Genomic DNA, 24,176 nt, shown 5'->3' with positions numbered 1-24,176 from the left:
GAAATATAATTGAGTGTATGATATTTGATTAAATACACCCTGCATGCACAATGTACTTTCCCAATACATCAGGCCATGGAACAAAGTACTTTTAATGGGTAGGGTTAACATCTGGCCCTTGACAAGAAGTACATTTTATGAGCAACTCGGCGGGTGTATCTAGAAAAGCAGAGGACGCTTACCCTACCAGTGCACCTGGTCCATGTTCCCAGTTTTTAGTGGAGTACAAGTTGCTCATTTACTTTTGTTACTTTGTATGTATGAATTTAGTTACTTTATGTTCTTTGTTGTGTAATTTCTGTTTTCCATGTCTGGTCTTTGTCCCTGGATTACATTCTTTTGATTGCTGCTGTAGCCTTGGTTCCCTTGATTACTCTTTAAACAATTTGATATGAATTAATATACATTCTTAACAGAGGTGGTAAAATTTTTATTATATTTATTCATACCAGTTCGTTATTATGACAAAAATGATTGAAAAGAAAATTGGGATCAATAAATTATGATGTATATTAAATTTTATCTATATGAAATGCTCTGAGATTTAAAGGCTGAGGCCAAAGTAAATAGTATTTGTTGATAAGGTGTTGAAAATGATTGTGTTGAAATTCAAATAATTTAGATTGAGGATTTAAAGTGACCATGTGTCAAGAGTTCAGTGTGAACATTTGTATTTCAAAGTGTATTGTGAAGTGATTGTTTTTAGATTAACTTGGATGTATGGATCCACATGTAAACTGAAGAGGATAAGATATACGTCACATAACGGGAACTTAAATTCACTGTCAACTCTATGTATTGACAATATTAAATCCTGCATACATGTATATAAAAAAGTACATGTATATATTGATTAAAACTATTTAGATTTAATCACTCGCAGTCCTCAGGATTACATAACATGTTATGTAAAGGAAAATGGTAGAGGCATTCCTAATTTATACATTTATATGAAGTATATTTACTGAAAAAGTTAGAAGTATGCCACAAATTGTAAAAAATGCAGACATTATTTGAAAGCTCTTTCAGTTGAAGTACTTGTAGGTATTTTTCCCATTAGCAGTTTTTAATGGAAATAAAAAACAAGAATTTTTAGTCAATTATATAACAGGATTTTTTCTTACTTTCTTTCTAAATGGCATAAAAGACATGTTGGGCTTTTCGGAAAGCCAAATTTGCACATTTATAGACTTGAAAGTACTCATTCATTCTCTATCAAGTTTTAAGTTCTTTCTATATCTGAAACCTCTGTCAGTGATTGAAATAATGTATCCAAATCACATCATCTTTTTGACTAATTTTCAGTCACATGATCAAAAGATGACATGTTAAACCACAAGTTTACAAAAACTTGCCCATTTACTGTTATTCCATCATAGTACTAAGTCAATTTAGCTCATCATATTTCCACATTTTGATACATGTATTTTACCCCTGCAAAATACTTTGAAAGTTCTATTGTTTGTGGGGTACCAATTTTCATGGTTTTTCTGGGTAGGCTAAGCCACAAAATTTGGTTCACAACAAAATGGACATTTTCATTTATGGGTAAACTAAAAACCTTGTAACCACGAATTCAAGAATCCACAAACTTGTGTTTCTTTCCTTATACATGAAAATTGGTATCCATGAATTAAAGTACTTTCACAGTAGTTATTGTTACAAATAAAGTATAGAAGTTACTTTTCCAGAGATTAATGTCTAGATATGGGAGTTGTTTTCATGTATTTGTTATGTAAAATAATGTAAGCAGTCTCTCTTGCATGCATTTTTTACTGAAGATGTGTATAAAAGTATTGTAAATCAAGATTTGATGGGAGGTGTTTTATATAAAAATTAGTCAGGTAAGGGATTGTTGTTTATCCACAAGATAATCGGACTAAGGACAACTAGGTTGCAGTGGTGGATCCAGTATATCTGGTTTAAAGGAGTGAATAAATAGAATGTTTTATGTTTTATTTATATTTTATTTGTATGTAGTTCCTTTTTACCTTTTAAACATGACTATCTCATTTTGTGTTGCAGGATCCACTCCTTATGAACCCATGCCTGATTTGAATACATACATATTGCTTTACTAGTTCATTAGGCTAGTAAACGAAGACATTTATTTTATTTCAGAACATTGTGTCAATATGGAAGCTTATTTGGGTGACATTAAAAAAAAAAATTGTGTTTAAATGCAAGACATTGTGAATAAACGCAAAATTATTGTGAATAAACGGAAAACATTGTGAATAATCGCAATAAAATTTGTTTTTAAATGCAATCTTTTGTGAATAAATGCAATCATTGCGAATATACAGAGTCTTTTGTGAATAAATGCAATTACTGTTGCGAATGAATGCAAAAAAATTTACTTTTCAACACAAAACCTATTGTGCATAAACATAAAATTCTTTGCGTTTAAATGCAAAAGTATTATGTTTATTCGCAAAAGATTGCGTTTAATCGCAAAACTTATTGCGATTATTCACATTGTTTTGTGTTTATTCCCAATAAGTTTTGTGTTTAAATGCTAAGTTTTGCCTTTATATGCAATGAATTTTGCATTTAAATGCAATGTATTGTGTTTAAACGCAATAGAAAAATATTTTAAAAAAAGTGGCCCCAATAAGCTTCTGTTTATTAATTTGCTGTGAGATTAAAAATATCAAGTAGTGAAAATTTTATTTACTGCTTTATTTTAATTTTAAGATCTTAAAATTGCTACAAAGTTTTTCTGTTATGACTCTTATAAATGTCATATAAAAATCCTGTGTTTTATATCCTTGAGTGAATAATGTAAAAATTTCTTCAAATCATTTAAAAGCTTTTAGATCCGTATTTTGATAGAACTTTTCTTACAGCATTTTATGTAATTTAAATTATGTTTTACTATGCCCCGTTTAGTCCATGTTTGTTAGGATGTAATAACAGATCTTTAAAACCTTTTAAAATTGAATGCACTTGGTTTTTGATTATTGGATTTGAAAACATTTATTGGAATATGACCCATTGTGTCAATTTGAATGACTTTTTCCTATTTAAAAGAGATTAAGGGGAAAGGCTAAGTTTGTCTTGTAAGATAGCATAGTAATTATGATTAGGGGAATAACCTTGGAGGTTGATATAGAAAAAAAGAAATTTGTTAAGAATTTATATGAGACTTGAACTCTAAGTTCATTTTGACAGTCATGTACAAAGTTAAATATATACACGTAGGCCAAGAATCAATACATATGAACATGTGTTTCCAGCTCCATTCCATTTTAACCCTATTATCTGTAGTAGAGGGACAAACTTGGAATGCCCTATTCAAACACCCCCCTTCTAAAGTGAAAATGATCAAAATGACCCATTGAACTCCTACAAATGTAATAAAATGAAATAAGATTGGAAAGTGATAGCAAACTATGAAAAACCTAATCAGTTCGAGATTAAAGGGAAACCTATCCCTTGGAAACAGACCACTGGGAATAGACAACTGGGAACAGACCCTTGGTATGTGCCCTTTTAAATTGATAAAAATTCAAGTTCTTTGCAGGAAAACATTGCCCTTAAAACATTTAGTAATTGGCTTTCTTCTGATTGGCAAATTAAGATTTTTTTTATCTGTCCTGAAGTTATACTTAAGGCATAAACATATCAGCATACTTTATGTGTCTTCTAAAAAAGAACTGTAAAGTGAAAGAAGCCAGGTGCAGAAATCACTACTGATACTTTCATTTTGCAATTAAGCCATATCAAGGGCCTAGAGTTTTTGTTCAGAATTATTTCACCATACACTGAAAAAAGAAACTGAAGTTTTTAGACTACTGCTGAATCATTCAGATTTCAAATGGTACCAAGTTTGTACACCTCTACTAAAATATGAGAAGTTAGGGTGCAATATTGGAACTACTTCTTTTCATTTTAACTACTTTCTATGTGCAGGCAACAGTGGTATTACACCACTAACTAATAGTTGGCCTCGCCCATTTATCGACCTCCAGTTGGAACTGTCTGGTCAAACCTTTCATCATTGAAATAAATCGTTCTAAGATACATGTCCCTCTCAACTAGCTACATTTCTCAGTTGCTACGCTTTATAGCTTAAGTGCTACAAGTTCTCACATAGGCACATATGTGTCATGTAAAAGCGCTTGGTTTTGGGCACTTACTTCCTGAGACACATACATTAACATAAACATCAAAGTCCTAGAATATAATTTCAACAGTTACAATGTATGTCTGGTGCAGGAATCACTAGCCATGCACTTGTAAGGTCCTGGAGCACCTACAGCTATATTATCATAACACATGGCCAAAATAGCCAAATAGAATGATTACAAGTATTACAAAAAGCAATATCACCAGACCACAGACTGACGCCATTTCTGAGAAATGCATTTTCTGAATTTCTGTGCCATCGTCTAAGCAAAGTTTCATTTCATTTGTCATCTCTTGGCTTCTGATCACTATGTTACGAGGCGGTTACTGTAATAGAAATGCATGATACAGTGGGTGATACATCAGGATGGTTTGGGGGTTATGCTGCCCTTTTAAAAATTTGGCAAAAGAATGAGCAGCCAATAATTGTCTGGAACTCCTTTCTTAATATAAGTTTTTGAACCACTGTCCTCTTTTTGGATTTGCCAGGGCCTGCATGAAATATCAGAAGACAGCTCTGTTAATTGGTACTCAGCGTTCCTCTTTATATCTCATTTCTCTGATTGATGACTATTTATGATTTTGCTGTGTTTTATTTCTAGCTAAACATCAAAAGGTTTATTATGCGTCTAAAAATAAATAGGCAACATGAATATATCAACTGTTAATTCATTTATACATAGAAATATACAGGCACTGATTAGAGGTTAGAGGTCAACTATTTCTGTTTTGATCGTTGCTGATACAAACCAAATTGTATAATTAATTCGCTGTAAAAGTTGTTTAATGGGTTTGTTTATTGGTGTAAATAAAATAATAATGAATTTGTTATATTAGAAATACCTTTAAAGTGGACCTATCTGCATTTGAACCATAATGAAGTATGCCAATGGGACCATTTTCCTGTGGTAGTGTAAGATAATTGTAGATGCTGGAAGGCTTTACAAATCTAAAGGCTCTGGTGTCTGCTATATCATTTCTGATCTCCAATCTAAATTGATAATAATGTATTAATTGCATTAAAGCTTCTCTTGTTAGTTTTTCAATGCTTTTTATTTTCCTCTTTGATCTTGAATTTATTGTTTTGAAAATAAGGTTCATTAATTGCTTTTTTAAACATTGTGTGTTATATTTGTAGATGGTAGTTTACGACCAAAGTCCAGTCGAATAATTGGAGGGACACCCATCACTGTTGATACTGCTGTGGTAACTACTAGTTCTTACTTATCTTCCAGTTTTCTAGTATTCTATAAATGCGCTGAAATTATTTTTTAAGAATTTTAAGGAGATTATTTGGTTGTCCTCATGAATTCATGGATCTTTACAGTGTATCCATCTGCTCCATTAAAACTGATTTGTTCAACATGTCATAGTTTTTCTTTATTCTTTTGTCTACCCCAGACTTGACATTTTATGAACAACTCGATGGGTGTTTCTAGAAAAGCAGAGGATGCTTACCTTACCGGTGCACATGGTCCATGCTCCCAGTTTTTAGTTGAGTCCGAGTACTTTGTATGTATTATTTGGTTATTTTATGTTCTTTGCTGTGTTTGTCTGTTTTCCATGTCTGGTCTTTGTCCCTGGAATACATTATTTAGATTTTCGATATAATCTTGGCCCTGATTATTCTTGCATTCTTTTCTTGTTGTAGTTTGTTATTTTAGTGCTGAATGTAACCATATATTTTGCAATTTTGAGAAAAATCCCATTGCAGTTTTTGGTGAAAATACATGTATATTTTTAAAAAGTATTAGTATTTTCAATTATCATACTAACTGCATTTTCTGCAATGGTGATATTATAACACAACAGTGTCAATACTTTTATACACATCAAAGACTGGATAGAACTCAGTTTTAATTGTAAAACATCAAAAGATGTGTAAGTGTCCCTCATTTTCCAGTGGTTAACTCAACTACCTTTACTTACCCAGAGAACTTTTATTATTTATTTAATAACTCTATGAATATTTTTCAGGCTTTAAGACAGATAGTATATGGATCACCCTACCATTCCTTCAGTAGGGAGTGGAAGAAATCTGTGTTTGAATTCCAGGATATGGCAAGTCCCCACCCCTGGGGATTACAGACGCATAGGGTTAGTAGATACTACTGGTATATATATTGGGTATATCAAGTTCCCACTCATACAGACCTTTTTGTGATCTTTGTCAGTTATTTACTATTTTTATAAAGGTTATATTTTGGAGCATTTGTTGTGTGTCACCATATCTGTTCCTTTTACCACTGAGCGCAGACTAAGCTGGAATTTCAATATGTACATTAAATCTCGCTAAAAGGCCGTGGTTCATAAATAAAAATCTTGCTCTGAAATGTTTATTCACAATTTCATGTTTCAAATTCCCTAAATTCTTGTTTTTTTTAATATTAATTGATACTCTTGTTTTGTCAAGACTTTCCTCAAATACACTCAAATGTCTCTCATCATGTCAAATGTAGAGAGGAATTTTACAAAAGGCTGAAATTGTATCTAAAATTTGGTTATACATATTATCTTCTTTGAAACATTCTGATCACAACCTTTTTAACAATATAAAATGAAATAATACTACATGTATCATGTGTATAATTTTTAAATTTTTATGATATAATTCAGTTTTTGAAATTTAACATCCTTGGTTAATGTTTTTTTTCAAATTTGCCTTTGTTTGAAAAGTATGAAGTTCTTTTAAAGTTTAAATATTGCAGAAAAAAATTAAGCATTTTGAAATATATCCATAGATTGGTTTATTAATCATTTTGAAAAACCACAAGTATCCTCATAAGGTTTCACTACTCCATCTGAAACTATTCCATCTTTCTGTTTAATAATTAATGATTAAATACTTGCTCCAACAACCCTACACAAAATCAGATACAGTTGCACTTGATTGTAAACATATTAAACTGCTGCTATTTCGTTATCAATTGATTTCCTTTTGTTTGCCTACAATCAGAATTAATAACTGGTATATAGCAGCTAAACACATCCATTGATTTGAGGTGAAGAAGTAGAAATATTGTATTTGATATCTAATTTTGTTCTCAATAATTGATCATTAGGATACTGATTGCTTTTTAAATTATTCTAGGCCAAAGAAAGAAATTTTCGTAACTAAACAATATGAGTTAAAAGTTCTATTCAGTTTATTATTAAATAATAATTTTAGCACCCTTTTCAAAAACAATCATCAGTTCAGTTAAACCTGTTGAAACTGAACCCTGAATAATCTGTTAACCTGTCTTAACCAGACACTTTTTAAAGTTCTTTTTTTTGTTTAAATATATATTTTGAACCTTTGTTAACAGCTCTATCTAAATTAAACCAATTTTAAGGAGGTAGACCTACGGTAAGGGACATAACTTGTGAAATCAGTGATCTGTTTGTATTATATTCCGTTTCATCAAAGCCCCTCAAGCTTTCATTTGAAGCAGAATAAAATGAATCCAAGTTAATTAGATGCTTACAGAAGATTGATGTAAAATGCTGAATACAAACGTTCCAATGATTTTTAAGAGTTGTGTCTCTTACCCAAGTGGTACCTCCTTAAAGTACAAAAGAGATTTGGTTTAGACAAATGTAACTATATACATGCTAGAAGGGAACCAAATAACGTAGTAAGCTGTTTAGAACTAATAGTCCATGTTCAGGTACATCAATCTGGTTCTTTGACATTACATGCAAAGGGAAATAACTCACAGACCAGACAGACTGGTTACCTGTCTCATGTGATGGCTACAAAGAACCAGTATGTATTGTGTGTAAGTTATTTTTCTTCACATGAACTGCATAAAACCAGTATTTATTTAAAGGCCTTTATTTTTAAACAGCTTTTTTCTTGAATAATTTTTGCAGACATTTTGTGTGTTATTTTTGGAATGACGATGTATTTGTATAGTCTTGTAGACTGTTATACAATTCTTTGAAGTTATTTAATGCCTCATTCACATATTAGGTACTATCAGCTCACATATCAAAATTGTGTCATCAGTGCAAATTGATAGATATATATATACATCAAATTAATTCAGATTGATTCACATAAGAATTTTGTCAGTGTGAGATTGTTTTTGATATGGGAATGGGCATAATTTAGGATTGGATTACCTTTAAGCATGCATATACATATGTATATTTAAGAAATAATTCATGGAAACTCCATGTCATCATTATTTTAACACAGACTACCCATTTATGTCACCTTTTTTTACCCTCTGAGGGAAAGCACAGGAAAAAAATGACAAATGGCCAGCCCTGGTGAAACATTAATAACTAAGATGGAGTCTCCATGAATTATTTTGATTCTAACAGTACTCAATTTATTCATATTAACGAAAAGATGAAGCCCATGCATTGCTCGAGATGTCTACCATTGTGGAGCAAAATTCTTTTGTGGTGACATAATATTTGAGTAAAACATGTCTATGATTTCAGAAATAAGACCATCATATGAATATAACTTAAGCCATGTGTTTATCACTGTTTTACCATGGCTATGGCTTAGACCTTTGTTTGCATGTCATACTTAAATTTCAAAAGTATTTCCTCCATACCTAAATACATGTACAATTTTACATTTATTACTGTAGGATTATGAACTAAATTAGAAGTAAGTCTTACACATTTTAGTTTTCATTGTAAACACACATTGGTGTAAATTTTTATGTATTTTTTTTCAATGGGGCAGGTACTAGCACATTCACAATTTTGTTGGTTTAGTTATTGTTTATTGTATTCACCTGCCATTTCCAAATAAATCCATTGGTAAATGCTTTACTAGTCGACCCTATGTTTCCCACTAAATAAAAAGCATCTTAACCATAAAAAATGAAAATTAAAGTGCATTTTATGTTAAAATTAAGAATTTTTATCATGAATAAGTTAGTTTTACTTGATGACTTAAGTAAGCTTAATTTCATATGCCAATTTTGGAGAAAAATCTTACATTTTAAGTTGAATAGAAATGATCTGATGATGGCTATTGCCGACACTTTTCTTTTAAATTGCCTGATTTATGAGAAAGTAAATAGATTTTATTTATCCAGTAAATTCTCTCCCTTATGTTATGAATCAATAATAGTATGCATCTTTTTCATGTAGTTATGTATTTATGAGAGGAGCCAAACTGCATGTACATAAAACCATTATTTTCCATATTTTCAGGAAGTAATCATTATACACCACATGTGTAAACTATTGATAGTTTTTATTATACAATTTATATATAGGTCCTTGATTTGTGTATTAGGAAAACTTTTCTATACTGTTGTGTAATTTTGAGATTGTCGTATACTGTAAATTCAGACATTATTGTGTGCATTAATTTTTGCAAATTTGCAATTTTGGACAAAAGTACAATTTTGTTTTTGCAGTTGTATGGAATAACCATTTTCATTTATGCTAAAAATTACAAAATTCAAGTTTTTATTATTGCAAAGTCAATTACATTTTCAGCATGAATCATTTTAATTATTTCTGAATACACAGTAATCTATGAGTAATATGGGAAGATTCATGTTTGAAATAATGATAATCTTTGGTGAAACCCTCATGGTTAACACATGATTGTTTTGAGCATCTGCTGCACTTTGTTCAGTGTTTTAGACCCTCAAAACTTCCAAAATGAGGTAATGGAATTTTTTCTTGCTGGTCTGTCAATCCACTTTCATGAAAATTCCCTGTATTTCCCACAGTAAAGAATTATTTGACCCTATTTTTTTGTCTTTATTTGAAAAGCTTTTAATACTAAAAAATTGAATAGATGTACCAAGAGAGACAACTCATTTTAATCATTAATAAACCCCAACTGCTAAAGGTACCAGTATCGTATTGCATATCCCTGAGCGGGTGTACATCAAAACATGGATGCCATAAAAATATAGTGCATTTTCTTTTTGCCTCTCTACAAACTAATGTTTTGTCAAAAGACATGAACAATGACTTAAAAAATAGAGCAAACATCACACTGTAAGATGAAGAACTTTTTTAAAAGAAAATCTAACATAATATCATAAAAATGTTCCACTGAAAAGGTTGGTTTGGTGAGTGCAAAACGAAAGTGAAAGTAGGGAAAATGGCTATTTATAGTTCAAGACTACTTTTCTGTCCAATCTTCGTGGACTCACCCTATTTTCTTTGCGGGAAATTATTTTTTCACATGTCCTTAGAAATGCTACATAAGTGAAAGTTTTATTGAATCAATTTACATATTTTTTAAAAAATCCTAAAAATATGCACTTCACTATAGAAGTCTATGGGAAAATTAATACGATACTGAGACCTAGTAAGCCAGTTTTTCAAGTAAAGTTGGATATTCAGCAAGTGGTCTTTACCAGCTGAAAAAGTAGTACCCCAATACAGGTAACACTTTTAAGATGAATTAGCCAACTTTTGAACCTGATTTTTTATGGTAGCTCAGGTTTTTTGCATTTATGGTTAATCTTTACCAAATTTGGAAATGCATTTTGTTTTCATGAATTTGTAGGATATCAGTTCAATAAAATTATTATCTTGACTATTTATGATGAGTATATCTATATTCAGGTAACCTAAAGCAAGTAATACTCCTGCATAAAGGATAGTTTTCAAGTTACAACACATTTTAAGTATGTGGTTAGGACTTGAAAATAGTCATTTTCCATACATTGCCTCTTATATATGAAAAAATGAATATTTTTTTTATTTTTTGTTTTTCTTTCAAATAAATAGCTAAAATGAGTTGCCATATAACTGTGTGGTTGATTTAAACACAGAAATGTCACAAAAGTCATCAGCCAATTTTTTAGTGGACTTTTTTTAGTGGTTCAAATGGACAGATTCTAATGCGGCAAGAAAAATAATGGTGTTTTTTCATATAAAAACTGAATTTTTTCAAAAAGTATCTAAAGCAGACAAATGTTATTATAATATTTATACCAGTAAACTATATTTCTTGCATCATAGCTATCTGTTTTAAAGAAAAAGTCTTTTCCCTGTCACATTGAGGTCCATTTGTATCTGCCTGGGGTACCAAGATGGCTTAAAATCTGTATTTTCTGCATATGAAAAGCTATATTTTTTTAAAACTATGATATTGGTATAATTTTTTCTGGATTTATTATAATTGAAATGACCATATCTATAGTTTAAAACAGTTGGTTGTACCGGTCATTATACTTTACTTTAAACAAGAGGCTCCCTTGAGTTAAAGACAAAAAAGGAGGTTCGGATATTAATATTTCCATATATGGAACTCACAAGTGGGGATTAAATAATGATTTGGAACTCATAGTACAGCTCATTTATCTACCATGTCAGAATAAACCACAAAGTTGCTTAGTTTGATTAATGCAGCAGCTTTTTATCAAAAGTAATATTTTCTGGCTAACATTGAGATATTAGTCTTATGCCTAGAATAGGGTGCCTATATAAGAATTTTAATAGAAAACTCATGTTTGTAGCAGGGCAATGATATTCTGAATTTTCAGTATGGAAATGAATACTCTAGCAGAAAAACAACAACTTTTAGGATTATATTGAAATGTTTATTAGTAATAGGTACCAGTATCGTATTGCATATCCCTGAGCGGGTGTACGTCAAAACATGGATGCCATAAAAATATAGTGCATTTTCTTTTTGCCTCTCTACAAACTAATGTTTTGTCAAAAGACATGAACAATGACTTAAAAAATAGAGCAAACATCACACTGTAAGATGAAGAACTTTTTTAAAAGAAAATCTAACATAATATCATAAAAATGTTCCACTGAAAAGGTTGGTTTGGTGAGTGCAAAACGAAAGTGAAAGTAGGGAAAATGGCTATTTATAGTTCAAGACTACTTTTCTGTCCAATCTTCGTGGACTCACCCTATTTTCTTTGCGGGAAATTATTTTTTCACATGTCCTTAGAAATGCTACATAAGTGAAAGTTTTATTGAATCAATTTACATATTTTTTAAAAAATCCTAAAAATATGCACTTCACTATAGAAGTCTATGGGAAAATTAATACGATACTGAGACCTAAAATTTGCCTTCATTGTTACTCAATATTTTTTTCCAGTGGGGGTCTCGAGGATTGGTGCTTTGTGTTCAGGGATTCCTCCTGAAACATTTAATATTTGACAGAGAATATTTCTCTACAGACTTAGCGAAAAGGTATGTTAATGCTATTATGACAAGATAAAATAACAAGGGCACTTAAAATGCTGTTTCACCTTGCCTTGTTATTTCATCTTTTATAAAATGAATGTGCCCATATCCAATCTAAGCAAATTTAATACAATCACCAAATGTTTTGAATATCTATTTTAGTCAGAACATAACTAAGGTTACTATGTACTGGTGAGACTGCCCATTTGGCTGCCACACTTCTTGTAGTTGTAACTACACCTTACCTGCTCAAAGGATTTTGACAATCTTTTTCTAGAAGGTTCAACATCATTTGAAGATGTATTATAACAAGGCTGTAAAGGGAGGCAATCTAACTTGTGAGTTTAACAATAAAATATTTAGCTTCATTTGTTGTGGGGTGGAGGTACAAATTTATTCTCTTGTGAGATTGCAATAAATTTCTAGTTAGATCAAGTTCTCTGCCAACATTGCCTAGAGAAACAAAGGTCTTGTGTAAGTAAACTTCATGAAATGTTCCAACAAGGGTTTTCTATTATCATTTTTAGTGCCTTGAAACCAAATGAGTATGAAAGAAAAAGAGCATTAATTGGTGCTTTGTGTGAGATTTTATGGACTGCTGGAGAAAAGAAACGGTGCTGTATCTGTCTTTCTCAGGAGGATAGGTGTTATGATCAAGATTACAGAGTCAGAGATGATGGCATTACTGAAAAGGTGAGTTATGTCCCATGGAAGGGATATTTGTAGGTAGGGATAAGAAACAGTGCTGTGTCTGTTTGCCTCAGGATGATAGGTGCTGTGATCAAGACTATAGAGTCAAAGATGATGGCACTACAGAAATGGTGAGTTATGTCCCCTGGAAGTAGGGGCGGGTCAATGATTTTATGAAGGGGAGGCGTAATTATGAGAATCAATATAAAAGGAAATCAGGTAATGGGATGTTTAATGAACTAATATGATAATTTGCCGTATTCAATACAATATTTAGCAGATTGTGATAATTATTTTGTTTTTTTTTGTTGGCTTTGAAAAGGGGTGGGGGGTATGCCTATTACACCCTCACCTGTACAAGCTCCTTTGGGAAGGAATATTAATAGGGAGGGTATCAGATGTGCTGTATCTGTTTGTATCCAGAGGAACGGTGCTATGTTCATGATTATAGAGTCAGAGATGATAGCATTACTGAAGTGGTGAATTATGTCCCCTGCAAGGGATTTGAGTAGGTATGGGAAAGAAACAGTGCAGTATCTGTTTATCTCAGGAGACAGAGAAAGTAATTTATATCCCCTGGAAGGGATGTTTAAATGTGCTGAAACTGTATGTAACAAGAGGAAAGGTGCTATGTTCAAAGGATATTTGTAAGGTAGGGAATGAAACAGAGCTGTTTTTATCTGTATTAGGATGATAGTTGCTGTAGTAAATAGATAATTGTGCTTCTGAAAAAAAAGAATTTTTGGAGATACTCAGGGGTTCATGTCTTTCTTAAGTTCCAAATTAATGATCCACTTGAAGAAAATCAAGTTCTCAATAAAATCTCAATTACCGGTAATAAAGTTGAAAGTCCATTAAAGAATGCTTAAAATATAAAAGAACAAGTTAAGTAATGTACTTTAGAATGTTTTTTTTATTGCTACTGGTGATTAAAGTAAAATCAAAAGTATATATAGCCTTTTTTAAAGTCGAATGCTAAACAGCACGTTGAATTTTAAAAGGATTTAAAGAATTTGGTCACCATTAATAAATGTTATATTGTTGAAATGTAATTTCAGTATATGGTGTGCTATTAACTACTACACAATATTAATGATCAACATTTAGGTCTTGCTATAACCATTTTTAAAATTGTGATTCTCAAATTTTGCTTATGGATAAAGGTTAGATATTATTGATGATTTTAATTTCTTTTTTAGTTATATTTGTATGAGTTCAAGAAATTCCAAGATTTACAACTTTTTGTAAAAAGGCATTTAGAATCTGTAAGTATGAAGAAATAACCTGTGGTCTAGAAGATTATTGATCTGTAAACCTTTCTACTTCCTGTACTATAGAAAAAAGGAACAGAGATGGTAAATCACCACAATAGTTCCATCTTATAACCTTCATAAAATTGGGAATTCTTACAGAGATCACCAAAAGGTCTTTCAATAACTGTAAAAGCTCTGAAAGGCCCGTCAACTAAAGTAATATAATCCATGGTAACAGAATGATGACACTTCTACAAAATAAACTAAAAAGTCAAATAATGACATGAAGAAGTATTTCAAATGATCACATTGAATAATGATTTATTCAGTGAAAACCATGGATTAAATGATTTTCCAGGTCACACATCTAAGAAAAGAAAAAAAAATGGCACAAAAAACCAAATAAAAAGCTAAAAGAATGAGATTGGAAGCAGCAAATGAGCAACCTGTATAATTCTAAGAGTATCGACCATAATGCATGATGATTAGGGGTTTTTACGGTCTTGAATATCCTTACGGATCTCGCACGGCTGCCCCTTATAGGGATTCTGTAAATGTCTGTTAATAGTTGGAGGTAGCAGGGCCCAGCCTTCGTGATATCTGAGTATGTCCTACAAGCAGCTTGGCAGCTCTAATGACGCTCTGGCCTATTCCCAGAACCCACATGGGTCTGAGAGTGTTTCTCCACTATCTGTTTGGCTATTTGAGAGTACGTCAATGTGTAGAGTGCCATAATGTATCAGTGAAATACATAGAAAAAGTTCATATTTTAGTAGATCACACATGGAGTATTTTTTCTGTCATTTTGCAAAACCATACATATTTTCAGCAAACAAACTTGTTTGAGATGATATAATAATGATATTGTGAAAGAACTGTTGTCTGTGGAGTACCAATTTTAGGGTTTTTTGTGGATGGATCAAACCACAAAATTTGGTTCCAACCAATAGTAGATTCCCATTGATGTGTATGCTGAAAACTTCAAAACCATGAATTCAAGAATCCATGAACTTTTGTTTCCTGATCCATGAAATTTAGTAACCACGAGTTAAAGTTTTGATAATAATTTTAAAAGAATTTTTTACATAAATTGGTTTGGTTTAATTACAAATATTAATTGTAAAAAGTCACTTTGACAGGGGAGATAATTGATAGGAAAAGTCTTTCAAATAGGAGATACTTGGTGGGAAAATGTTCTATAGAAATGTAATGAGAATAAAAATTTTTATGATATTACAAGAAAAAGAGTTGGGTGTTCCCAAATTTTCCTTTTCTTTTAATATGAAAGAATGTTGGCTTTTTCTATCAAAATAGAGACACCTTATCTAAGTCAGTTAAGTGATCTTTATTAATATTTATAAGAAATTTTATATACCAGTTTTAAGTAGTTAATGAAATAGTGAAAATTGCTTACAGAATCCATATAAAATGTAGTAAATATTTGTCTTTATTAAGGCTCAATCATCTCAAATTAAGCTAGATGACTTATTTTTTAAAATTAAAATTCTAAAGTATCTTCATTCAAGATCATCTTATTGAAAAAAAGTAGGAAATTTTTTATACTAGAATCAGGTATGATATATCTTAAGGCACAAAAATAGCAGTGGAATCTTTAATATTTTCATATATTTAATAATGAATGAAAATTAAACATTGCTTTAATTTTGATTTTTTAATTACATTGCAATTTTGTTTCAATGTTCATTGTTGTGTGTCTGTTTTCCATATTTGGTCTTTGTCCCTTATTATATCTTTTTGATTTCCGCTAGAATCTTGGTTCTCTTGATTACTCTTCTGCAACAGTATTTCCCTTTATAGTTTCAGATTGGCACTGGGTTTGGTTGTATATGTTTTCTGTACAGTGTAGCTCTTTCTAGAACAGTTTATAAGTAAGTAATTAGAGAAGAGAGCCAAGCCATAACAGATGGGTAAGGGAACATCAGTTTAAGTTTGTCATCTGTCTGTCAATCACATTTCAATTCATAGGCTGCTTAGAAGTTTTTGTCAATCGAAGTAGAGTCACATCATCAAAATCATCCCGATCTTTGTTAAATATGACTTCCTCATTAACTTTCACTGAAAGTGTAGTAATTTTGTCAAATATAGGGGAGATGACTTTTTACCAATGCAGTTTAATTGAAAGCAAAATGTTAGTGTGAAATTTATATGCCATAGAAGTATTGAAACTCATGTCAGCCCTTGCACAAACTTGTGAATGTTCAGATCTGTTTTCATGCTAAGCTTGCCTCCAACTGAAATATAAGTCACAATTTAAAGTTATCTTGTTCCACTGACATACAAAAGTAATTTTGAAGCAATTCTAGTGTCATTGAAAGCAAAATATCATGCATGAGTTAATTTTTTTCCAGAATTAAAGAAGACCTACAAATAACTGAAGACAGTAAGGATAAGTTACTGACAGACAATGAAGAATGTTCTCAGGCCCTTATCAATCTATTACTGACAGGGCATGCTGTCAAACATATGCATAATGGAAACATGGTCTATAACCAGTATGGTAAAATGCTGGTAAGTGATGATTGTAGGGTGTGACAATAGTCTCATTTGAAAATGCTATAGATGGACTTAATAATCAGCTACCTTTGTTTCATGCATCGCCATCTGTATATCTACCGTCACTGTTGCCTTGTAGGTGCAACTGTTGGTTATATATATCCCCTGCTTGCAAAATAAAGGGTATATAGTGATAGGGGTGTCTGTCCATCCTTCCCTCTGTTACACAGGGGTCCAACTTTTTTCTGTTACTCCTCCCAAACCACAGAATGGATTTGAATGAAATTTTCAAATTACAATTACATGTTCCTATTGTGCATCTCACCCAGTGGGTAAGGGAAATATGGCTACATGTAACAATCATGTCTTTGATTTTGATTGGTTTACCTGATATCAAGCATGCTGTCAAATATCTAAATCTACAGTCAGCTTCCAAAAATTGAGATTATAACCATGTGTTTATGGTATCTATGTCTGGTCTTAAACTTGGACATAAGAATGACATCTGCTGAAACCATTCCTGTCACATTAAAACAGTACACATCATAATTCATTTGATTCAGACAATGCAGGAAAAGCAACACATAAAAAATCTGCTAATGCATTATTAAGTAATATAGTTCAGCTTATGAAATGTTGAAGGAAGATTAATGATGTCTTCCACAGATAACATGAAATAAAAAAATATTCTTCTATTTCAAGAAAATACAATGTCACTTGATACACACACCAGGGGTTCAAGGTTGGGGGTCAGGGGTCCTCTGTTTCTTATCCTGGAGCTTTGAAATTATGTTAACCTTTGTCCTGGACAATTAGCAGGTTTTGTTGACACTTTATTGAGGACCATTGATTTCAGATGTGAAAAAGTCTAAGACCTTCCACTCTTGAAAGTAGCTGGGTAAACTTGGACTCCTGCAAATGCTCACTATTGACACAATGCATACACAAGTTGGATAAACAAAGGTTGCACTTTGTACAATACATGTTAAAAAGGTTTTTTTTTTTAGAAGAAATATGAAAAATGATGTCTGCATGTACATGTAGCAGTACAGTTTATATTTACATGGTGATTGTTAATATGATATTTATTTTTTTTATTTTGAACAGGCACTTGTAAGTAAATATAAAAATCCCTTTTTACTAATTTAGCTTGTAGGTCATAGGTCAAGTTTAAGTAGCTTAACCTTTTACCCTTTACCTTTCAGTTAATCTTTCCCCCAATCCGCATAGAGTATACATGTAGTGATGTATATACTTTAATAAATAGATCGGTTTTAGTATATTAATCTTTATTGTATTAAGTCTTGATGAAAAACATCAATGTTTTGTTCCCATATAATGCTATTTCTTCCCTTTTTTGAAATTACAACCAGTGTTGGAAAAGGTTTCACCAGCTTTTAAGAGGATTTCTTTGCAAAACCCAGGCAGTGAGTGGCACATGGCATTTTTTTTCTTAAGATTTTCACTCATTTCATATCACAAATGCATCCTTTCTGAAAGTTGAATGTTAGTTTCTGCAATGATAAAAGAGAAATAAATCACATAGACGACATTGAAGTTCATTGAAAAAGGGAAGATAACTCTTTAATTTGAGCAAAATTTGGGTGCCTTGTTTGGGAAATTTAAAATCATTTTCTGAGCCATCCATTGTCGGTTCAAAAGGAACTATATACTTTTTGACATACATATGTGGTATATGCATTACAGTGGAACAAAACATTCAGTGGGATAAAATTTTCTCTGTGCCACTCATATCTGCCTGATTTTTACATGGACAGTCTTTTAAAAGTTTTCTTCTTCTCAACACCTTTGTACTTCACCTGTTCAATTCCAAAAATACAAGCATCAATAGTTATATCGTGTGTAATTTACCAGTAGTTTATTCCATTCACATAACATATGTGTTTCAGAAAATTAATTATTTGCTTATTTTTAGTATTGTTTCTGATGAACATGTATTTTTACCTCTTTATTATGAACACAGCTTAAATATGATTTTATTAGAGCACAGTACATGTTAAGAGGCTGTTTTTATATGCAACACATGTCTTAAAATATAGTAGGGGTGCTTAAGTGTGATGTCCGCAAATTAATTGAGAAGGGATTCTACTGCCAAGGAAATCTTTCTGGTCACTCATGGCCATTGCATAGATACCAATCGGAAAGACAACATTTTTTTCTGTATCTTATCAACTTGAACATAAATTTTGAATCATGGGAATTATCAATAAAAAAAAAACTAAAAAAAAACCATTGAATTGGAAGGCAAAAAATAGATACTCAGTTCCTCTATTTTAATTTCTTGAAAGTAAAAGGACTTGCAATATCTTAACTTTTTCTCTAGTCCATTTGTGATTGGCTAAACAGATGAATTATGGTGTGTCTAAATTAATATACATTTTATTTCAGTCCCATCCATTAAGAGGGATCAAACAAAGAAGCCATGTAGGCTATATGTTCTGGGACAAAACTGAGGACCCTGACAGCAGGTCTGAGGTAAATAAAGTTTATAGACGTAGACCAGGTTTCATGTGAGTATTGCTACCTTATATGGTTTGTTCTCTTTTTAAGGAATCATCTCTGAACACAATTGAAACAATTCTTGCTTATTTTAACTTGACCTGCATTTATATTGATATTGTACAAAGCATTGAATTAAATTTGATGGTCTGGCTGAAAGAAAATTGCCAGATGATGCACAAACTATTAATGTGACAAATGAACAGAAGAAGGGAAAGAACAGTGAGGGTACATATCATGATATATACCTAGCTCTGAAACAGCATCTGACGTCAGAAATTCACTCCAGACGCTGCATCCAGCCCTCAGAAAATGCAAGAATCTTGCAAAGTCTGGGCAATGTGAATGATTTTACAAGATGTTATCTTATTGTCATATAAGGTTTGGCTTGAGTAATGTCAGAGAACTTCCAAAGGCCTGTCTGCAGTGGTTAGCAAAAGAGGAAATGAATGACTGCGGCTGCGTAGAACTTGGTTATATACACACCCTAACAGTTTGTAATTCATATTGTCTGTACAAAGGGAGATAATTCAAAACTGAAAAACAAGAAACAAGTTTTTTAAATGACATATTTAAAAATATACAACATTGTTTTGTATATCTAGTAATTATCCCTTTATATGCTTACATTAATTTTTATAATTATTTGAGATTATTTTAATTGAGATGTATTGTTCCATTTTCAAAAACACTTTGGTTGATGTCTTTAAATTAAATGTAGCAACTCCATATCTAAATCTGTTCAAGAATATTGGTATCCATGCCAAAGACTCAAAATTTTTTTATAATTTTTATAAATGTTTTTTTAAATAAAATCTTTGCAGGTTGGCAGTATGTTAAAGACCCCTAAATGCCCAATCTGGATTACCAACATTAATGGACAGATAGGTTTACTATTCAGTATTAATTTAGATCTAGTCAGTGATTGGAGGATTGAAAACAGATTTGTTCTTAATTACTATACAGGCTTGCCAACTCATCCGAAATGTTGTCTAAATATAGGTAAGTTTCCTCATATAGCTAGTGTTGAGATTATTGACCCAAAGGTTGGTCATAAACAGTACTCCAAATGACTTAAAAGTATGGTCATAGCATTTCTGTGTTTAGCTCTGGAAATGCATAATGCATCACTCTTAAACTTTCACAGATGTGTTAAAAACAAAACAGTGAATAAATTTTGGTTTGCAGAAAGATATACATTATAATGATAGTTTTGCTTTAAGATCAATTGGATTTTTAATAAAATTGTTTCAGAGACAAGATTAGGTAGAGAGGTAAAAGGTAGAACATCCCTAGCCAGGAAGGGGGAGGAAGAGAAGATTCCGCAGCTTGATCAGTGTATTATGACCAAGTAAGTATCTGTGTATGAATTAATAGAAGGCGTCAAAATTCTCAGACATGAAAGGAGAAGGGAGATTATTCAGTAGTATGAGTTATGATCAAGAAAGTTACTGTTTTCATGGGGATGGAGTCAATAACTAGCTAGCATGGGGAGAAAGTTGAGATCTTGTAGCAGAAACAATATATAATAATTAAGTATGTTACTATGTATTGAAAATAAAAATGGGGAGCGGCGCTTTTGGTAAATCTAGCCTTAGAAAGGGGAGGAAGAGAAGATTCATTAGCTAGAACAATATATTTTGACTAACTAGGTTACGGTATACAAAAAAGAGGGAGGGGTTAAATAACTTAAGCCAGAAAGGGGGAGAGAAGATCACACAGCTGGGACATTGTTTTATGAGTAAGTAAGTAAATGTATACAAATTAAGGAATTAAGAGGTTAATGAGTGTAATCTTTACTCTTTAAATCCTAGTACTGAGAATGCTCTTCCTGTTTAATAGGATATTCTCAGTCTGAAATAAATAACAAAAAATGGCCAGTGGAGTTCGCAGAGTTACAATCATTAAGTCAATGAACCTTAAAAAAAACCAGTCCCACTTAAAACAAACACAAATACACTCACTATTGAAATGAAAATAGAAAATTTATCATTTATCTGTTTCAGGTGGTATGGTGCTGCTGTTGATTGGAATGGAACGCCCTATTTCTATTGATGACAGCTTTGCATTAGGTGACATGTAAAGAAAATCTCCAAAAAATAACTTTAAACATGTGATTGCAGCCTTCAGGAACTTGTAGTTGATGGAGCCTTACATTGGTCTTTTTATACAATTAGGTCACTTTTTAAAATATGCAAGTTTTTAAACTGAGTAGTCGTGACTCTTAAACCTATTCATATTTTATCATGTTAATTCTTGTTATTTTTTTTTGACAAAACATTCTCTTAATTGATGCAGATTTATGGGATGTGAAGTGAGAGTGGTATTTCTTGAATTTAAAATTTATTTCCCATGAAATTTCTTTAATTTTGAGTCAATTAATGACTCAAAAAATAATAAAATATATCACCATGTTTTTAACTAGCAGTTCGCTTAAGAATCAGGCAATTTAGAACTGAGTGATCATAAGAAAAATGTTGCATATTTGAACTTTATTATATTAATACTACATGTAAGTTTAAGCATCATTAAGGCATTCCATGAATGGAACAGTCAATGATTTAAGTATGCCCTCTATTTAAGGTAAAATGAAATTATCTCCCCTTAGGAAAAATTATAAATCAATTTTATCGTTTTTTCCCACATCACAAGAAGAAAGATTTCATGAAACTGTGTTGAATTTCAATACTCTTAAGTAATTTATACAACAAATTGAAATCTGATGTGATCATACTTTTTGCATTATTATCAGGTTGACAGTTTCTGTATTTCCAAGAGCTTAACTTTAAAAGAATCAAACGTTTTTTCAACAGTATTCAAATATTTTAAGGCTTTTTAGTCACATGAAATTTATGAGAAGTTTCTTAATTTTTCAGTCAAAAGTGCTTTTGTTCCAAATTTTTTCCAGTGTGTTTAGTTCTTTCATAAATATGAACCAGTGAAATTAATTTAGTTAAGAAAAAATCAAAATTATATTAAGCTAAGTGTCTAGTAAAAAATGACAGTTTTGCATTGAGTGCACATGCACTGATAATCATTTAATCTTGGAGTTTTTGTACTTATATGAATACAAAGATGTCCCATTAAAACATTTATGGCATAATTTATTTTTACCAAATATTCATTTTAATCAAAATTTTTAAAGAATCAAATTTTTATGATAATGTGTTCATCCCATTCAGTTATACCCATAAAAGTTGAAAATTATCCTTCACTTGACACTTACCAAAATAACTGCTTTTGAACAAAATCTTCATGATAGACAGGACAGGTCAGGCCAAAACTCAATCATGGCTTTTCATAGGGAGGTGCATGGTGCCGAAATTTGTTTTACTTGAAAATTATTATTCAATTTTAAAAATGTATAGAGTATGGGTGAAAAGGATGTGTAAAACTATAAAGTTGGTACAGATTGTACCAATGCATGCTCCATTATATAATGGGCATTTATTCATGCATATTAAAATAGTTTGTTTATCACTTGTGTTAGCTGAGAATTCACAGTCCATTTATTGCATTTTTTCTTCAAGTTTTGTTTGTTATTTCGTTTTGCTAGTTCAGAACAAACGTTACTTTGTTTATGTTGTTTTTTTTCTGTTTTAACTCAACGGTTGGTATTTTGCCAGAAGTTTTGAGTGCATTTTTTAATTTACAGCTGTTATCTTGTTTTTTTTTCATTAGTTTTATCCTGGGTTTGGCCAGAATTCTTGATCATGACCAAGAAAATAAAAAGAAGGTTATTAATATTTTAAAAAAATATTTGTCTAAAAAAAATGACTATACTTCATTGTCAGTTAATATTGCTGGCTCTTGAAGGGACATAATTCATATTTGAACATATGTTGGCACCAACCATTTTAATTAGGAGGGAGCTTGGATCTTTTTGAAAAAAATGTGTTTCAAAATTTTGAAATATTTTTTTTTTACTCACCTGTTTAAAACTTAGAAATGATGATTTTATCTTTTCCTCATTACTTAACAAGGCATATTTTCCAATTAGATTATTGATTTTGGATGCTGCTGAAATAGAAATGAAAAGTTGGTGCTTGTTAAAAAAAAAACTTAATGCAGCATAAAATCCTGCCCCCAGTATAAAAGTGATTTGTGCCATATAAGGATATATGAAGCTTGGTTTTACTTCTTGTAATAAAACCTTGTAATACATGTTTTCAATCCCTTAATTTTACCAATTTCAATATCATTTACTTCTAGTAATTTTACTTTTTGAATTCATCAATATGTATCTCTTTCTGGATGTAGCCAACAAAATCTGGCCCTTTTCCAAAGAAATAAGGATGTTCTTGAATTTTCTAATAAGACCACAATCCATTGTGTTTTCTATAAAGAGATGAGGAAAGATGTTTAAAAATCAACAACTGCTAATGATTTTACTGCTGTGCTTATTTTTTCAATTTCAATATCCGTCCAGTTTAAAGGGGCCATCAGCTGCAGATCCAGGGGTTTTATGGATTGAATCCTGTTTTTTCATTGAAAATTTTGTAAATTTCGGGCAAATTTTTGGCAGAAATGAGCAAATAAAAGCCAGTAACGCCCCCTTTTTCAGGAACCCCCATTTCAAAATATATGGATCCACTCCTGACCATTATATATTATTATTCTGTGATACATAAGAACTTTGTAGATTTTGTATGTTTATGATCTATGATTTGTTAATAAAGCCTAAGATTTTATTATTTGTCTTTCTTTAAATTGCAAATTTTCTGTATTTTTTCAAATGCAGATGTCACCATCAAGGTTTTGGTGGGGGGGGGGGGGCAAAGATTCATGTTGTAGACTGCTTTTAAATGTCCTTAAATGAATTTTGGCTTAAAAAATTAGGAATGACGGGAAATGTTTAGAGGTATCAAGAGAAATGAGACGGAGACCGAACCCTTGCCTGTAGTGAGGTGGATTTTCTTTGCTGAACATGTGATGGCG

General features: G+C 31.5%; 1 protein-coding gene across 1 annotated transcript in view; it reads left to right on the top strand.

The window, feature by feature from the left end:
• LOC148626399 (inactive ubiquitin carboxyl-terminal hydrolase MINDY-4B-like) overlaps positions 1-23,929 on the top strand; it is a 31,716-nt gene extending 7,787 nt beyond the window's left edge. Inside the window, exons 4-14 of the mRNA XM_088570363.1 lie at positions 5,270-5,337; positions 6,109-6,228; positions 12,173-12,267; positions 12,789-12,954; positions 14,151-14,216; positions 16,023-16,093; positions 16,574-16,733; positions 19,128-19,214; positions 20,063-20,240; positions 20,493-20,589; positions 21,245-23,929. Coding sequence (XP_088426489.1) covers positions 5,270-5,337; positions 6,109-6,228; positions 12,173-12,267; positions 12,789-12,954; positions 14,151-14,216; positions 16,023-16,093; positions 16,574-16,733; positions 19,128-19,214; positions 20,063-20,240; positions 20,493-20,589; positions 21,245-21,293 — 1,157 coding nt within the window. The 3' untranslated portion in view covers positions 21,294-23,929. The remainder of the gene's footprint in view (positions 1-5,269; positions 5,338-6,108; positions 6,229-12,172; positions 12,268-12,788; positions 12,955-14,150; positions 14,217-16,022; positions 16,094-16,573; positions 16,734-19,127; positions 19,215-20,062; positions 20,241-20,492; positions 20,590-21,244) is intronic.
• The last annotated feature ends 247 nt before the right edge of the window (positions 23,930-24,176 follow it).

This window comes from Perna viridis, chromosome 2 (genome assembly GCF_037379345.1).
Source record: "Perna viridis isolate PV_CMFRI_1.1 ecotype Kerala chromosome 2, ASM3737934v1, whole genome shotgun sequence".
Classification (NCBI taxonomy): domain Eukaryota; kingdom Metazoa; phylum Mollusca; class Bivalvia; order Mytilida; family Mytilidae; genus Perna; species Perna viridis.
This window is presented reverse-complemented; position numbering and strand designations above follow the sequence as displayed.